Here is a 16,023-nt window from a genome sequence, read left to right as displayed (position 1 = left end):
AAAATCGGGGCCCGATTTTGCGTGCTGTTATTTTTCAGAAGCGTATTTTTTGGGCCAGATTTGGTACAATTTTATGGGAGTTTCTTTTACTATAAATATAGGCATTGTATCAGTGTAAACCTTGAGATAGAGGGGGCTGAAACAAGGGTTTAGAAATCAAACTAGGGTTTGTATAGAGTTTGTCTCTTGGCAACAAACTAGGGTTTGAAGGTTGATTCACCTTGGGAAACACTATTAGGATTGAGTCTCTTGGTTACAGGAAGAGGCTGGGATTTGGGTAAAATTAGGCGGGAGACTGATTCTTGTAACCCAATACCTCTTTGTAACGTTACTCATCATATAGTGGAACAGAGGGCTGCTCTCTCCCCCAGACTAGGTCAATTTTGACCGAACTGGGTCAACAAATTCTTTTGTGTTCTCTCTTCTTTTCTCTCGCTGTTTTTCTACTTTTGGCTTGTGTTTATAATTGTTCCATACACCTTGATTTTGGTTGTTAATTATCCCTTACTCCACACATCAAGTTGTTATTGGTGTGTTTTCTCATCGAATTCTCAACAACTGGCGCCCACCGTGGGGCAAGGGTCAAAGGATAATCAAGTACCATGGGTTCGAAGTGGGATATTGAGAAGTTTACCGGTGATAACGATTTTGGGCTATGGAAGGTAAAGATGGAAGCGGTGTTAATACAACAAAAGTACGAGAAAGCTTTGAAGGGTGAAGGTTCGTTACTGGTCACCATGTCACGAGCGGAGAAGACCGAGATGGTGGACAAGGCCAGGAGTGCCATTGTCTTGTGCCTCGGGAATAAAGTTTTGAGAGAAGTAGCAAAGGAAGCAACCGCGGCATCGATGTGGTCAAAGTTTGAATATTTGAATATGACAAAGTCTTTGACTCGTCGGCAATTCCTAAGGCAACAACTTTACTTATTCAGGATGGTAAAGTTAAAGGCCGTCGTGGAGCTACTTGTGGAGTTCAACAAAATCATTGGTGATTTGGAGAACATTGAGGTGCGTCTTGGGGATACGGGTGCTCTGATGGTGTGGTGTTGTTTAGAGGATGAAGAAGGTGATGTTGGTCATCTTGGGAGTGATGCCTAGTGGAGCGGTGGTCGTCTGGATAGACATTAAACACTCAACATCAGCCTGGAGAGGCGGTGGTAACAATACTCATGATCAGTCTGGAGAGGCGGAGGCAACAATACTCATGATCTACCTGTTGAGGTGGAGTTTCAAGGTTGAAGACATAGTGGGATGTACGCATTTGCTAGTTGAGGTAGAGCATGCTCAGCTTGAGGTGGAGTTGAACACACCGGTAATGGTACGACTATGGAGGACCTTGGGTGCTATGCTCTATGGTGAGCAAGGGATTTCTTCATGAAGAAGGAAGGCATTCTGGAGGTTGAAGAATGTATAGCACGGCTTGGGGATTACCCTAAAAAAAGGCCAAGGGTGATTTGATGCAAGGTGACCTTCAAGGAAGCGGGAGATGTCCTGTGTTGAAGATGTCATGGTGAATGCTTGTGGAACTACCTAAAACTCCTAGAGTAGTTGAACTGCAAGGACCTTTGAGAAGGCGGAAGACATTCCGAGGGCTGAAGGGGTTGAGGTGTATACTTGTGGATTACTCTAAAAGCCAAGGGTGATTGGGAACAAGCAGATCTTCAAGGAAGCGGGGGATGTCTCGTATTGAAGAGGTTATGGTATAGTCTTGTAGAACTACCTGAAATTCCTAGCGTGGACTAGAAGCATCTTCGAGAAGGCGGAAGACATTCCGATGGCTGAAGAGGTTAGGGTGTAAACTTGTGGAGCTACTTGGTGTAGTGGGAAGCAAGGGAAAGAGCAGCAAGGTGTTGATGTTAAATGGGCATCATCACTAATTTGGAGTCAAGGTGGAGATTGTTGTGAAAGTGACTCAAAATTGGAGTTTGGAGGCCAAAATTGATATTTGCTGAAAGTACAAATCGGGGCCCAAATGGCAAAATCGGGGCCCGATTTTGGCTGTCTTTGGGAGCAGTTTGGTGCTGGAAAAATCGGCGCCCGATTTTGCGTGCTGTTATTTTTCAGAAACGTATTTTTTGGGCCAGATGTGGTACAATTTTATGGGAGTTTCTTTTACTATAAATATAGGCATTGTATCAGTGTAAACCTTGAGATAGAGGGGGCTGAAACAAGGGTTTAGAAATCAAACTAGGGTTTGTATAGAGTTTGTCTCTTGGCAACAAACTAGGGTTTGAAGGTTGATTCACCTTGGGAAACACTATTAGGATAGAGTCTCTTTGTTACGGGAAGAGGCTGAGATTTGGGTAGAATTAGGCGGGAGACTGATTCTTGTAACTCAATACCTCTTTGTAACGTTACTTATCATATAGTGGAACGGAGGGCTGCTCTCTCCCCCAGACTAGGTCAATTTGGACCGAACTAGGTCAACAAATTCTTTTGTGTTCTCTCTTCTTTTCTCTTGCTGTTTTTCTACTTTTGGCTTGTGTTTATAATTGTTCCATACACTTTGATTTTGGTTGCTTAATTATCCCTTACACCACACATCAAGTTGTTATTGGTGTGTTTTCCATACAACTCAAAATTTAGACATTGGATTAGAGTTCTACAAAATATTTGTATTGTGTTTGTATGCCTAGATTGAAGGTTGATTATTTTCAATATATACACTATGGCTCTCTATAAATTTGTTAAAACCTAACTAAATATACGTGAGGCAAATGATAAAGTTCGAATCAAAATAAAATAAAAAATTTATGATTGTGGAAAATACTAATACTCTTTTAGGTCAAGGAAGCTATGGTTAGGCACTTCTGGGTGAGAGCTAAGGTATTTGACAAAGAAGCATCTATAACTGAAGAAAGGCAAATGGTTTTGCTTTATCCAGAACTTGAAGGAAAGACGAGAGAAGAAATGGGACTTGAGCCATTTACTGGTGTTAAAATCAGGTCAAGTATCTGTGGAATTCCAGTAAGGATTGTTGAATGGCAAATAGAAGTCGTACTTGGTGTAGAAGCTTTTGGAAAATACTCTGGAATTGATCTTTCAAGTGCTGCTGAAGAACGCATTTGGAAAGAAAAAGCTAATTTGGTTATATACAATTCCACGAAGGAAGGAAAATATGCTGACTTAAACATGGAAAAGAAGATGCTTCTGAAGATTCAGAATGAGAATTTGCTTCCATGTGGTGGAAGTGAGAAACCAAATTTGGCTCAGAAGGTCTTTCTCCAGCACTTCATCAAACAAGAAAAGGTGAATGTGCCAAAATACATGTTCAAGTATTTGATAGAATGTCTGAAAAAGAGTCAGCTACAGAACAGACCCTGGGTTCCTTATGGAAGGCTCTTATCAGAAATATTCTATCAAGGAGGAGTTTTGGACAGATTAAGCAGAGTTGAAGCCTTCACAGATAAGTTACTTGACACTAAGACTGGGAAGTTCATCAATGCTCATACACTCTTGCATATGAAGCTAATCAGAGAGGTCACTAAGCTCGAATCTGATTTGAGTGAATCCAACGCAAGGTCTGCTCTCATGAGAGACTTTCCTCCTATCTGCAAGAAGGATCCTCTTGATGTGCAGATGTACTACATCAAGGAGAACTTTGAGGCAACCAACGAAAGAATCAGGTTGGAAGATGTACCTGAGGAGATGTATGGTGGTGTACTGACAAAATCAAGAGGGAGAAAATCAAAACGGAAGATGACTGCAGAAGAGTACTTAGAAGTTCAAAAATCTGCAAAGAAAGCCAAACCCGCTTCTGACAAGCTTAAGATTGGTGGTTCTGGAATGCCACCAATTGAGGGAGTGGCTGCATCTTTGGTGCTACCTGATCAACCGGCTATACCAAAGAAGAAGAGGAAGCCAGCAATAAGGAAGATTAGGGAATCTCCTTATGTGGTTAAAGAAGCAGAGGTTGTTGAAGCTGCTTCTGATTTGGCTTTAATGGATTTAAAGGGGAAGAAGGCAGAAGCTGAAAAAGTCTTGGAAATCGCATCTGAGCTACAAGAGTCAGTGACCTCAGAAGCTAAGAAATTGATGCTGATGGCAAGTGAAACTGCTCAGAAGGATTCTGATTCTGAACCAGAAGTGGTAGTCAATATATCATCAGATTCCTCATCCTCATCATCATCAGATTCTGATGATGATATACCCATAGGACTACTTTTTTCGAAAACTAGTAAAAAAGTCATCCAACATCAACCAAGACCAACACAAAACCCTCTCAGTCAAGCACTTATGAGCCAGTGGGTCATATTATCAATGAAAAGCTAGAAGAAATAGCTGAGATAAGAGACAAAGTCATTGATAGTATTCTTCGCCATCACCCCCAACCTCTCAATATTCAACCCCTCAACATGATTCCACCAGAAAATGTCAAACCTAACTCAAAAAAAGCCTCTGAGACAACCCTAGAAGCAGATGCTTCTGAGAAAATTGTTTCAGAAAGCCCCCATCAACTACCACCAGAACCACACAAACCCTTCTCAGCTCAACAACAACAATCACCCAGAGCTGACATTGACCCCCAACCCAGAAAAATGATACATTTAGGTTCTACAAAAAGAGTGGAACAGAAGTGGACAAAAAAGTTAGTGCAATTCTCAACATATATCTCTTATTTGGTATCTTGTGCTGAGCCTATATATATGTTTTAGGAAAATTTACTAGATTTCCCTTATTGGTTTTAAACGCAAAGCTATAGCCATGGAGCATTGATATTTCTCTTTTCCTCATTCCCCAATATTGTTCTGAACAAAATCAGAGTCCTTAATCATCTCCTACTTTGTTATTCCTTCTTGTAGAACAAAAGGTTTGTATAATTACTTCCAACAACCCGACAATTACCAACAATGCAATAATCTCTAGACCATAACTTTTCAAGATTTGAGATTCTAAGGCCTCTGAACATGATTGATAATTCTCATGATAAGTATAGCGTATCGAAAATTATAGTGAAAGATCTTCTGGTGGTAAAATCAATACTTATGATCCTAGTTTGGCATTAACAATATAGAGATTAGTTTAGTAGTGGTAAGAATAAAAAAAGGGTAATTCCAATATTGCGATGTAAATCGAGTTTAATCCCCTCCTAATTCATTTCCATGTATCATGTCAATTACTCAACCAACAACTCAAAGCATATAACCAAATATCTGGCAACCAACATGAAAACAGAACCAAGGTGGATCAACAATGGAAAATTGTTCCCGTATCTTGCTATGAATACTTCAATGGGATGCAAAATAGCCCAACCTACTATATTTATTATTACATGAGAAATTTTCTTCCGGGCAGCATGAGCACAAGAAAATGTTCATACTGCCCGGAAAAAAAAAGTTCATGAAACAACAAATATAATAAGCTAGACAATTTTTCATGCCAATGAAGTATTCAAAGCAAAATTTATGAACAATTTTCCATCATCTAATCCAATTTGCTTTCATCTTCATGTTGGTTGCAAAGCATTTGGCTATATGATTAGATTTGTTGGTTGGATAATTTCCATTATACTTAGAAGTGAATAAGAAAATATTGAATTCAGATTACATCGCAATATTGGAATTGTCATTTTTTGTCTTGGCACTACTAAACTGGTACGTATATTGTTTTGTCTTGCCACTACTAAACTAATCTATGCATTGTTTCTTATGCCAGAAAAGGATCATAAGTATAGACATTACTAAAAGATCTTTAACTATAGTTTTGGATACTTTAATTATCATGAGAATTATCAACATATTTCGAGGCTTTGGAATCTTGAATCCCATAAAGATATGGGAATCTAGTGATTATTGCATGTGTGCAATTGGCATGTTGTTGGAAGCAGCCATATACATAGTGTTGGTTCTGCAAAAGGGAATATCAAAGTAGAGTTTGAGATGGACTCTCAGTTACAAATCATTATTAGAGAATAACAAGATAAATAACAAAGCTAAGGAGATAACTTTGGGTTTGCAATAAGAAAACACAAGCGTATGAACCGAAGAAAAACAAATATGCACAACTTAGAAAGCTTATGCATGATTCTTGAAGGAATGAAGAAATAATATGTGCCAATTTTTCCTATCAATGATAACAATAAATCACACACAAAATTATGTTAAATGGATTTTGACAGTATTCAACTTTGCCATAAGAGCAAAAGTTTCCGAATAGTCTATGTCATACAATTGAGTGAACCTTTTAGCAACGAGTAAAGATCATCTCCATTTGTTTAAAATAAATGGATAATCTCATTTGATGAGAGATAGATACAAAAATTTATGTAGTGGTTCCTACTACTAAATGGGTCCCATCACTATTAATTATTTGTGTTTTTTTAAAACTGTGTCTTTATCTTTTCAAATGGAAGAAATGGAGAGAGTAACAAATGAAAAGGATCTTAACTCTTTACCAACCACTTATCATATATAATTATATTAAACCATCAAAATTGTATTTTACTATAAACATCCAGCTAGAGCCCACAATTTTCTTTCCAACTGGTAGAGTCATACTAGTTTTTTCTCATCTCCTTAAATAGAGATTCCTTCCACTTTGTAATATTTGGAGCTTCCAGTATATTCTTTGAAATTTCATTACAAGACAATTGAGTAAATGTATTAAAAGAGGATCAATTTGAAGATGATATGAACCTAGACATGGAATTATTAGTGCAAGCTCTAGCATGTTTCATATGAGCTATTGAAACATTAATAATGAGATCATGAAAATCATGAGGAAGATTATCTTTACCTTTCTTTGTTTTTCTAGGCTCCTTCTTTCAATAGTTCATCATTTTCAAGTTATGTTACCTTCTCCAAACTTTCTTTCCGTTTCATTATAAGGATGTTAATGTAGTGACATTTGATTTAATTCTTGATTATCATCGGGTTCCAAAAACTCGTTGTTAGAATTTGGGTTTGTTTCCCTTGATTTTACTACATCTTCACTCATGAAAGGATTAGGTTCACTTAAATTATCCGGGGAATTTTCTTTAGGTGTAGATGATGTAAAAATATCTGATAAACTATTTTTTTTCTATAAGAAACTCTCTCAAAGAAAATAAGATGAAAATTCATTTGATTTATCCCCATGTAGATAATTGCCCTAAAAACATGTTATATTATTTTCTTTTTTAAAAAGTAACACCAGAGTAACCAACAAAGATTTGGATCAAATTAAAACATTTATATCTCGTTTGAGTAAGGGAATATCCAACAAAGAAACATTTAATAGCACAAGGTTCAAGTTTGCCTATTTGTTTGTGTTCATGGACAAGGACAATGCATCCGAATAATTTTAGAAGCAACTAGGCTGAAATAGGGACAATTGAAAAGAATTTAAAAAAAGTTTCAAGAGGAGTATGAAAGTTTAAAACAGGAGATGACATGTGATTTAATCAATGTGCAATGATTAAGATTATTGCCCCATATATATATTGGAACTTATTTGAAAATATGTAAGGTCGTAGCAATTCCATTTAATCAATGTGCTTATTTTTCCTTTATGCAATTCCATTTGGTTTGGAGTGATAAACATATGTACTTTGATGAACAATTCCATTTTCCTTAAAAAGAATTCCCAATATTAAGTTCCATTGTTAGTTCTAGAAATTTGTATGGTTGAATTAAATTGAGTCTACAACAATTTAATAAAATTGTTGTCAATTTGTCATACCTATGATTTTTCTTTATTAAATACACCCAAAAAAGTTTAATATGATCATCAATAAAGATGATAAACCATATTTTCTTGGACAAAGATTTCACCACCAAAGAAACCTTAGTAACAACCGATGGTTATATGTAGAAGCAAGGCCCTTAAAATCATAGAAATTGATGTCATGTAGAAGTTACTCTATAATTTGAGAGTATGTTATTTCAATGACAAGGGAGCTTCTTTTATAGGAGAGGATACACTTACTCAACCCCATAAAATGGAAAACTAAACAACCATTAAAATAGAAAATTAATATATATATTTCAAAACAAAGTTTCAAAGGAAGGATCCGATACCATGGCTGTGTTATCAAGTATCTGTAGAATGTACCACAATGATCAGTAGCCTCTTCCAAGCACCTAAGCATAACAATAATGTATCACCAAAGAAATGTGCAAAGGTTTAACAAGTGGTAAAATTTTACGGAGATAACATGATAATATATAAAACACACAAAGCACGTTAAAAATACCTCATAAGCAATTAGAAAAAATGTGGCATGCTTCTCCTTAAACCATTATAACATCATAAACCTCCAATCCATCTACATTTATATCAAAGAAAAATTCACCTAGCCAAAGAAAACACCGCAAAAAGAAAAATAAGAGGAGAAATAAGCTACCAACTATTTGTAATAAAAAGTTTTAAACCCTCAAACTCACTATTTAAATAAATAAATGGATATGGTTGATTTAAAAAAAGTATCTGGATTAAAAAAAGTTCTAAACCATTTTTGTGGTTTATAAATGGATATGGTTTGATTTATAAAAAATATCGGGATTTTTTCAAAATCTAGATTAAAGTCGGCTATGTATTGGTTTAAAAACTAGTTATTTCTCTTTTTAAAACCAGTTTATAAGACCAAATTTTAGAAACAATATAAATTTTTAATAAAAAAGGAAAACAACAAATTAAAAAAAAACATTTTTTGCTTTAAAAACAAGTTTAATAAATAAATAATTCTTAAAGGTCAGAATGTGCTCCACAAGAACAACTTAGTCATGACTACAGTTGCAAGGTTCAAATTGATCATTTTGATAACTGAAGAAATTGAGGATGTACAAAAAAACAAAGTTAATCATGATATTGATACTTAATAATGAAATCTTTGAGAGAACATTGAAATTTAATATTTTACTAAATAAAATTCTAAATCAGTTACAAATTTTAAAATTGATACAGAAATTTATCGGATTCAAAGGTTTGAAGCATGGTTATGAATTAGAAAATGATGAATTAAAAACACCTAAAAGCATATGGATTAAAGTCCTTAAAAACAACAATTTTATCATTTGCAATTTCTGATTTCGAAACTTAGTCGAGGAAACACAAACAGAAGTGAAGAATCATGAACATGGTATGGTAAGAAAAAAATATTATTGGATATGGACATCCAACACAGAAAACTTGATATGGATTTATAAAAGGGGATGACCTACCATTTTATAATAATTTGGTTAGTTTTTATGTGTAAATATGCGGTTATTTGATTTGGTTTTGGATTTAGATGTGGTTTCTCCATATAACCGGATGGAAAATTTGGTCACCCAATGCAATCATTGTATAATATATATGAAGAAACTAATTTCAAACCAAGAAAAAAAAATATTAGAGACTTAAACTTGAACCTAATCTAGAATACAAAACACATAAAATTTGTGCTTTGAAAATACCTAAGCATGGTTCTCCTGAAAGCTTTTAACATTTGAAACAATCGAATTCATCTGCATTTTATGAACAAAGAGAGAAAATGAAGTTAGCAAAAAATGAAATTATCAAAATCAAAAGAAAAGAAAATATATCATTTGTGATTTGAGATCGGAGATTACCGAAACAAAATCTCTATGAGAGTAATAATAAGATTAATGCATCAAGGCTTCCTTCTTCGAATTTAAGGGAAATATTATGAGGAGAAGGTTACAGGTATAAGCCATAAGGTGTCCATAAACTACCTATTTTTAAGCGTAACTGCACACGTTAATAGGGGAAGTACTTTTTTTTTTTTTTTTTTTGTGCTGATAAGGGTAGTAGTTTGACTAAATCAATGAGTTTTTTTTTTCTTTCTCTTTTTTACTCATAAATATTATGAGCTTGACAAATAAAAGGGACATAATTCTTGCAGGCAGTTCGTGGGTACTGGATAATAATATGATAATATTGAAGAAAGTTATGGTCGGAGAAGATCCTATTGTCGTTCCAATGAACTCAACAAAAATTTGGGTGCAAGTTCATCAGCTCCCATTCGGCTTCATGGATGCAAGGGTCGGAGCGCTGGTCGGGAGTCACATAGGAAAAATGGTCAGATATGACGAGGAAAATAACTATGGTCCATGGAGGAGATACATGCGGGTCAGAGTGGAGATTGGGCTTGAAGAATCCTTGAAGCAGGACCTTGTGATCGAAAGAGAAGGTGGAGAAGATATAAGGCTTGTGTTCAAGTATGAACATCTTGGTAAGTTTTGTTTCATTTGTGGTTTAATTGGCCAAACTGAAAATTTTTGCAATCACAAATACGAGGCTAATGCTTCCAGCAGTGGAAAGAAGTGGGGTCCTTATTTGCATGCTGAAAATAAGGCCGTCGGCGGTGACAAACCGGCAAGCAAATGGCTGGTTGGTGGTCGGGGAAAGAATTCCGGCAGCAGACGAGATGAGGGGACAACATTTAATGTTAATCAAGGTAGTCATTCAAATTCAAATGACGGTTGCAGAAAGTCCATGCATAGCATTTATGGGCGTGTTAAAGTTGATATTAGTTTGGAGACAAGGGCATTAACTTTCTATAAATTCACAGAATGTCAAAGGTCTGACAGAGCAGGTTTAGTAAGGTGGTGGACTCAGATTGACCCTACAGAAGTTAACACTAATGGGTCTGAAAATGAGCGGGTCAAAAATAAGAACGATGTTTTTGCTCCGAACCTTACAAAGTCGGATCAAATTAATCAAGCGTTGGTAGAATGTATGACAGAGAGGGATAGATTCTTGTTCAAATATGGCCGGGGTGCAGAAGCATATTGGGCACTGATTGAAAAAGAAGCACAAGAAGCTAGGTTGAGCCCACAAAGTTTAATGGTGGGAGAAAACAATAAAGTGTCACATGGTGGCAAGAATGAAGTCACGTGGAAAGAAGGAAGGGAAGGGGGAAGCATGGTCCCACATGTACAAGGAAAGGAGGGGGACAAACCGGTCCCACGTGATCAAGGAAATGGAGGGGGCAGCTTGTACAGACAAGGGCAGGAAAGCAAGGACAGCTTGTCTTACACAATAATTTTCAGCAGACAAGGGCCCCACACGGTCAGCCTTTATTGCAGCCAGTATTGCTTAATGATAAAAAGAAAATGTCAGCACTTGATTTTCGACAGCTTTTTGGCAATAAGTCAGCAGAGAATAATGTTGCTTTTAAGGTGAGTAAAGCTCTTTTACAGGTGCAAACAGTGGAGAACAGACAAAATGTAATTAATGTGCAATCAACAGTGATGTCCCCTGTTTTTAAGGCTGTGGATTATCGTGCTCTCTTTGACTCTACCACCAATAAAGATAAAAATGTGCAGCCAAGCAGAGCCAAGCCAGTCAGGAAGGATAAAGCAGCAGCTCACATCCAACCAAATAACAAGCAACGCAAGTTTACACTGGCACGCATCCCTGTGCAGCCTAGTTCCTTTTTGGCTAGTGCACGTGGGGCCAACAGAACTGGTGGGCAGCATGAGGAGCTCAAAGAAGGGCCTAAAAAGAGGCCCAGAACTGATATTGCTAAAGAAGGTGATCAAGGAAAGGAGGATATGCAAGTAGAAAGAGCTAGAAATAATAATGATGTAATTGTTCTTAGAAATAATCCCATTTTTAAGGGTAATGATATATTGACGGGTCCTGGTCACCAGGCCTGTCGGGAAAAATGCGTCTCGTCAGTTGGAACTGTCGGGGCCTGGGAAGCCCGAGTGTAGTTCCAAAAATCAAATTCCTTGTACGGTACAACAATCCCAAAATCCTTTTTCTAAGTGAGACGTTGATCCACACTAATAAAATCGAGGAATTTCGTTATTTATTGGGTTTTGATTATTGTTTTGCTCCAGATAGGATATGAAGAGGTGGAGGCATCACTTTGTTTTGGCGAAAAACGATTAATTGCAATATTGTCAACTATTCGTCTAACCATATTAGTGCAAGAATTGAAGAGGGTAACAATGGCCCTTGGATTCTCACAGGGTTTTATGGATATCCAGAAAGTGGGAGAAGAAGGGAATCATGGAATTTTATTCGAAGTCTTGTCAGGAATATCAATCTCCCATGGTGCATTTTCGGTGATTTCAACGATATTTTGCATGCCCAAGAGAAAAAAGATCGTACAATTAGGCCAAATTGGCTTATTCGTGGCTTTTGACAAGCTATTCAGGAAGCTGGTCTCATTGATATTCATATGGAGGGTTACCCGTACACTTGGTTCAAAAGTTTAGGTACCCCTCGAGCCATGGAGGAAAAGTTAGATCGAGCGCTAGCTAATGAAGCTTGGATGCAATTGTTTCCACATCTCAGATTGGAGAATCTTGTTGCCCCTTCTTCTGATCATTTTCCAATTTTATTTGAAAGAATACCAGTGGTGCACCCTACTCGAATTAAAAAAACTTTCAAGTTTGAGAATGCATGGAGAATAGAAGAAGGAGTGAATGAGGTTGTTAAAGATAGCTTGCAGAGTAATAGTGGCTCAGATGTCATTCATAAGTTGTCAGCCTGTGCGGAAGATCATTCTCAATGGAGTAAATCTCATTGCAACAAACTTCGTATAGACATTGAAGTGTGTCGAAAGGAGTTGAACCGGAGTCGAGGTGTTGGAGGAATTCAAGATGAACTTCATTTTGAGACCTTGAGGAAGAAACTTGATCATTTACTCATCCAAGATGATATGTATTGGAGGCAAAGGGCCAAAACGCATTGGTATCGTGATGGGGATTTGAATACAAAGTTTTTTCATGCTGCAGCAACATCTAGTAAAAAAGTTAATAAGATTTTAGCGCTGGAAAATGATGATGGTGTGCGTATTTCTGATGAGGTGGGAATGCGCTCAATTGCAAAATATTACTTTGACGAATTATTTCAGGAAAATGAGAGCTCTCGTAATTCGGTCGTCAATTTGTTAAGTCAGGTCATTAGTACAGAGGATAACGAGCAACTGACAGCCCCTCTTTGTATTAAAGAATTGAAAGAAGCGATGTTTTCTATGCACCCTGACAAATGTCCGGGACCAGATGGTTTTAATCCAGGATTTTATCAACATTTTTGGAACACGTGTAGTGATGATATCTTCCATGAATATTGTCAGTGGCTTAATGAAGGTCAATTTCTGCCGTCTCTAAATTCCACAAACATAGCCTTGATACCAAAAGGTTCAGATCAGAGATCTATGAAAGATTGGAGGCCAATAGCACTCTGTAATGTGTTGTACAAGTTACTGTCTAAAGTCTTAGCCAACCGTCTAAAATTGATTCTGCATAAGTGTATTGCAGATACACAGTCTGCTTTCGTACCGGGTAGATCTATTTCGGACAATGCACTGCTGGCAATAGAAGTGGTACATTACATGAAGACTAAACCACGAGGAAAGGACAAAAGTGTGGCACTAAAGCTGGACATAAGTAAAGCTTATGATAGGATAGATTGGTCCTACCTTAAAGATGTGATGCATAAGATGGGTTTCTCTGATAAGTGGATTAGCTGGATTATGATGTGTGTTGAGACAGTTGATTATTCAGTTATTGTGAACAAGGACATGGTAGGTCCTATCATCCCAGGGAGAGGATTACGGCAGGGTGATACTTTGTCGCCATATTTGTTTATTCTTTGTGATGAAGGTTTGTCAGCTCTAATCAGAAATGCTGAATCACGAGGAGAACTCCAAGGGATTCGAATTTGCAACTCTGCTCCAGTAGTCTCTCATTTACTCTTCGCCGATGACTGCTTTTTGTTCTTCAAAGCAGATGAGAACCAGGCAAATGTGATGAAGCAAATCTTATTGAAGTATAGGAAGCTTCAGGGCAAGCGATTAGTCTCCCCAAATCAGAAATATTTTATAGCAAGAATGTTGAGCAACCACTCCAACAGGTTATCACAAACATATTAGGGGTGCGTGCGGTTTTAGGCACCGAAAAGTATCTTGGACTACCATCTATGGTGGGGCGTAACAAAAAAGCAACGTTTAGTTTTATCAAGGATAGAGTGTGGCAAAGGATAAGCAGTTGGAGCAGCAAGTGTTTATCCAAAGCAGGGAGGGAGGTCATGATCAAGTCTATCCTTCAAGCTATTCCTTCATATGTTATGAGTATCTTCAGACTACCAAATACATTATTGGACGAAATTGAAAAGATGATGAATGCATTCTGGTGGGGACATGGAGGTGCAAGCAACAAAGGTCTGCATTGGTTGTCCTGGGAAAAGTTATCAGTGCACAAAAACCATTGAGGTATGGGCTTCAAAGATCTGGCAGCCTTTAATGCTGCAATGCTTGGAAAACAGGGTTGGAAGCTACAAACTGATTCAGATAGTTTAGTTTCACGACTCTTCAAATCCAAGTATTACCAAACAACAACTACTTGAATTCGAAATTGGGGCATAACCCAAGTTTTGTGTGGCGCAGTATCCATAGCGCGAAGGTGGTTGTCAGGCAAGGTGCTCGTTGGAAAATTGGTTCTAGATTTAATATTCCTGTTATTGGTGAGCCTTGGATAGAGACAGGATTGAGTATCCCTCTTGTTGGCCCTGGTGCCATGGACCTTCAAAATTACTCTGTGGGGCATTTGATTGATCAAAGTACTAAAGTCTGGAATGAACAACTAATAAGGCAATTATTTTTAGCTGAAACAGCTCAAAGTATTTTGAATATTTCTTTATATCCACAAGTGCATACCGATGGTTTGATTTGGAAGGCCGAGAAAAATGGCTTTTACTCGGTTAAAAGTGCCTACCGTATATGTATTGAAGACATTGCAAACAATGCTCATATGCGGAAACCAGGATATTGGAGTGGTATATGGAGATTGAAAGTACCCCCAAGAGTGAAGAATTTAGTGTGGAAAGTGTGTAGAGAATGCTTCCCTACAAGGGTAAGGTTGATAAGTAGAGGAGTTAATTGTCCATCAGCTTGTGTTAAGTGTGATGATCCACATGAGGATAGCTATCACATATTGTTTCATTGCACGACTGCCATAGATGCTTGGAACGCTGCAAATGTCTGGCATTTGATTGCACCATCCTTGAATCAGTTTGATAATGCACCAGACATTATATTCAAAAGCAGGGTCTCTTAGGTCAGGTTCACTCACCTACAAGCACAGGTCCTCAATCTCAGGATGGTCAGAATACGGACAATAGGCAAGGTAGTACCTGATGGAGGAAACCAAGGAGTGGTAGACTCAAATGCAATGTCGATGCCTCTTTCTCCACATCCGGTAATAAAGTAGGCATAGGCATGTGTATTCGCAATTAAGAAGGAAACCACGTTCGTTCCAAGACCATGTGGTTTTCACCACTATGTCCAGTTGACATTGGAGAAGCTTTGGGACTTTATCATGCAATTCGGTGGATCAATGAACTTCAGCTCACAAATGTTGATTTTGAGGTGGATTCGAAAACAGTAGCTGATTATTTTAACAAAGGCAAAGGAGATAACACCGAATTTGGATCCATTATGGATAAAAGTATCCAGTTTTGTAATACCTTTTTAACAAACTCTCATGTCGAGTTTATTAGGAGGCAAGCAAATGAGGTTGCTCATGAGTTAGCTAAGGCAGCCACATTATTACCTAGCTTCCACATCTTTGATGAAATTCCAACATGTATTACTGATGTAATTTTAAATGAAATGATATAAGTTATTTTCCCTCAAAAAAATAAAAAAAAATAAAAGGGGACTCACTCATTGTTTTAAATAAGGAGAATGATAATTAGTGTACTAAGAGCATTGATTATGCATAAGGTAGGTATGGTTCAGTTCAGGATGAAAATTAAACCGAACTAAACTGAACTGTTTGCTAAATTTAAAATAACTGAACTGAACCGAACTGTTTGCATTTCGAACAGAATTGAACTATTTCAAACTGAACTGAACTGTTTTGAACTAAACCGAACTATTATTATTGATACAATTGAAAAAAATAAAAAATAAAAACAAACGAAATTGAATTTCAGTTAACGAACTGAACTAAATTGTTTCGAATGGAACTGGACTGTTTTGAACTGATTTAATAGTGATTACAAACAAATTTAATACAAATATCAACTTTTTTAATTCTTGTGATTTTGACAAAAGAATCTTATATATGGGGACGGAGGTAACGAA

The 16,023-nt window shown here is 37.1% G+C and overlaps 1 protein-coding gene and 1 long non-coding RNA gene across 2 annotated transcripts; one reads left to right on the top strand and one right to left on the bottom strand.

The window, feature by feature from the left end:
• Positions 1-7,822: 7,822 nt before the first annotated feature.
• LOC146915702 (uncharacterized) lies at positions 7,823-9,523 on the bottom strand. The gene is made up of 3 exons (XR_015013419.1): positions 9,374-9,523; positions 8,173-8,271; positions 7,823-8,059 (listed from the first exon to the last, which is right to left on the bottom strand). It is a non-coding gene; the product is annotated as an uncharacterized LOC146915702 (long non-coding RNA).
• A 5,675-nt stretch (positions 9,524-15,198) lies between these two features.
• On the top strand, positions 15,199-15,555 carry LOC146915701 (uncharacterized). Its single transcript, XM_085721416.1, has one exon. It carries the CDS (start codon positions 15,199-15,201, stop codon positions 15,553-15,555), a length of 357 nt encoding a protein of 118 aa, XP_085577542.1.
• Positions 15,556-16,023: the final 468 nt, after the last annotated feature.

This window comes from Medicago sativa, chromosome 6 (assembly GCF_051527215.1).
Source record: "Medicago sativa cultivar Bolivia chromosome 6, Bolivia_mono, whole genome shotgun sequence".
Lineage (NCBI taxonomy): Eukaryota > Viridiplantae > Streptophyta > Magnoliopsida > Fabales > Fabaceae > Medicago > Medicago sativa.
This window is presented reverse-complemented; position numbering and strand designations above follow the sequence as displayed.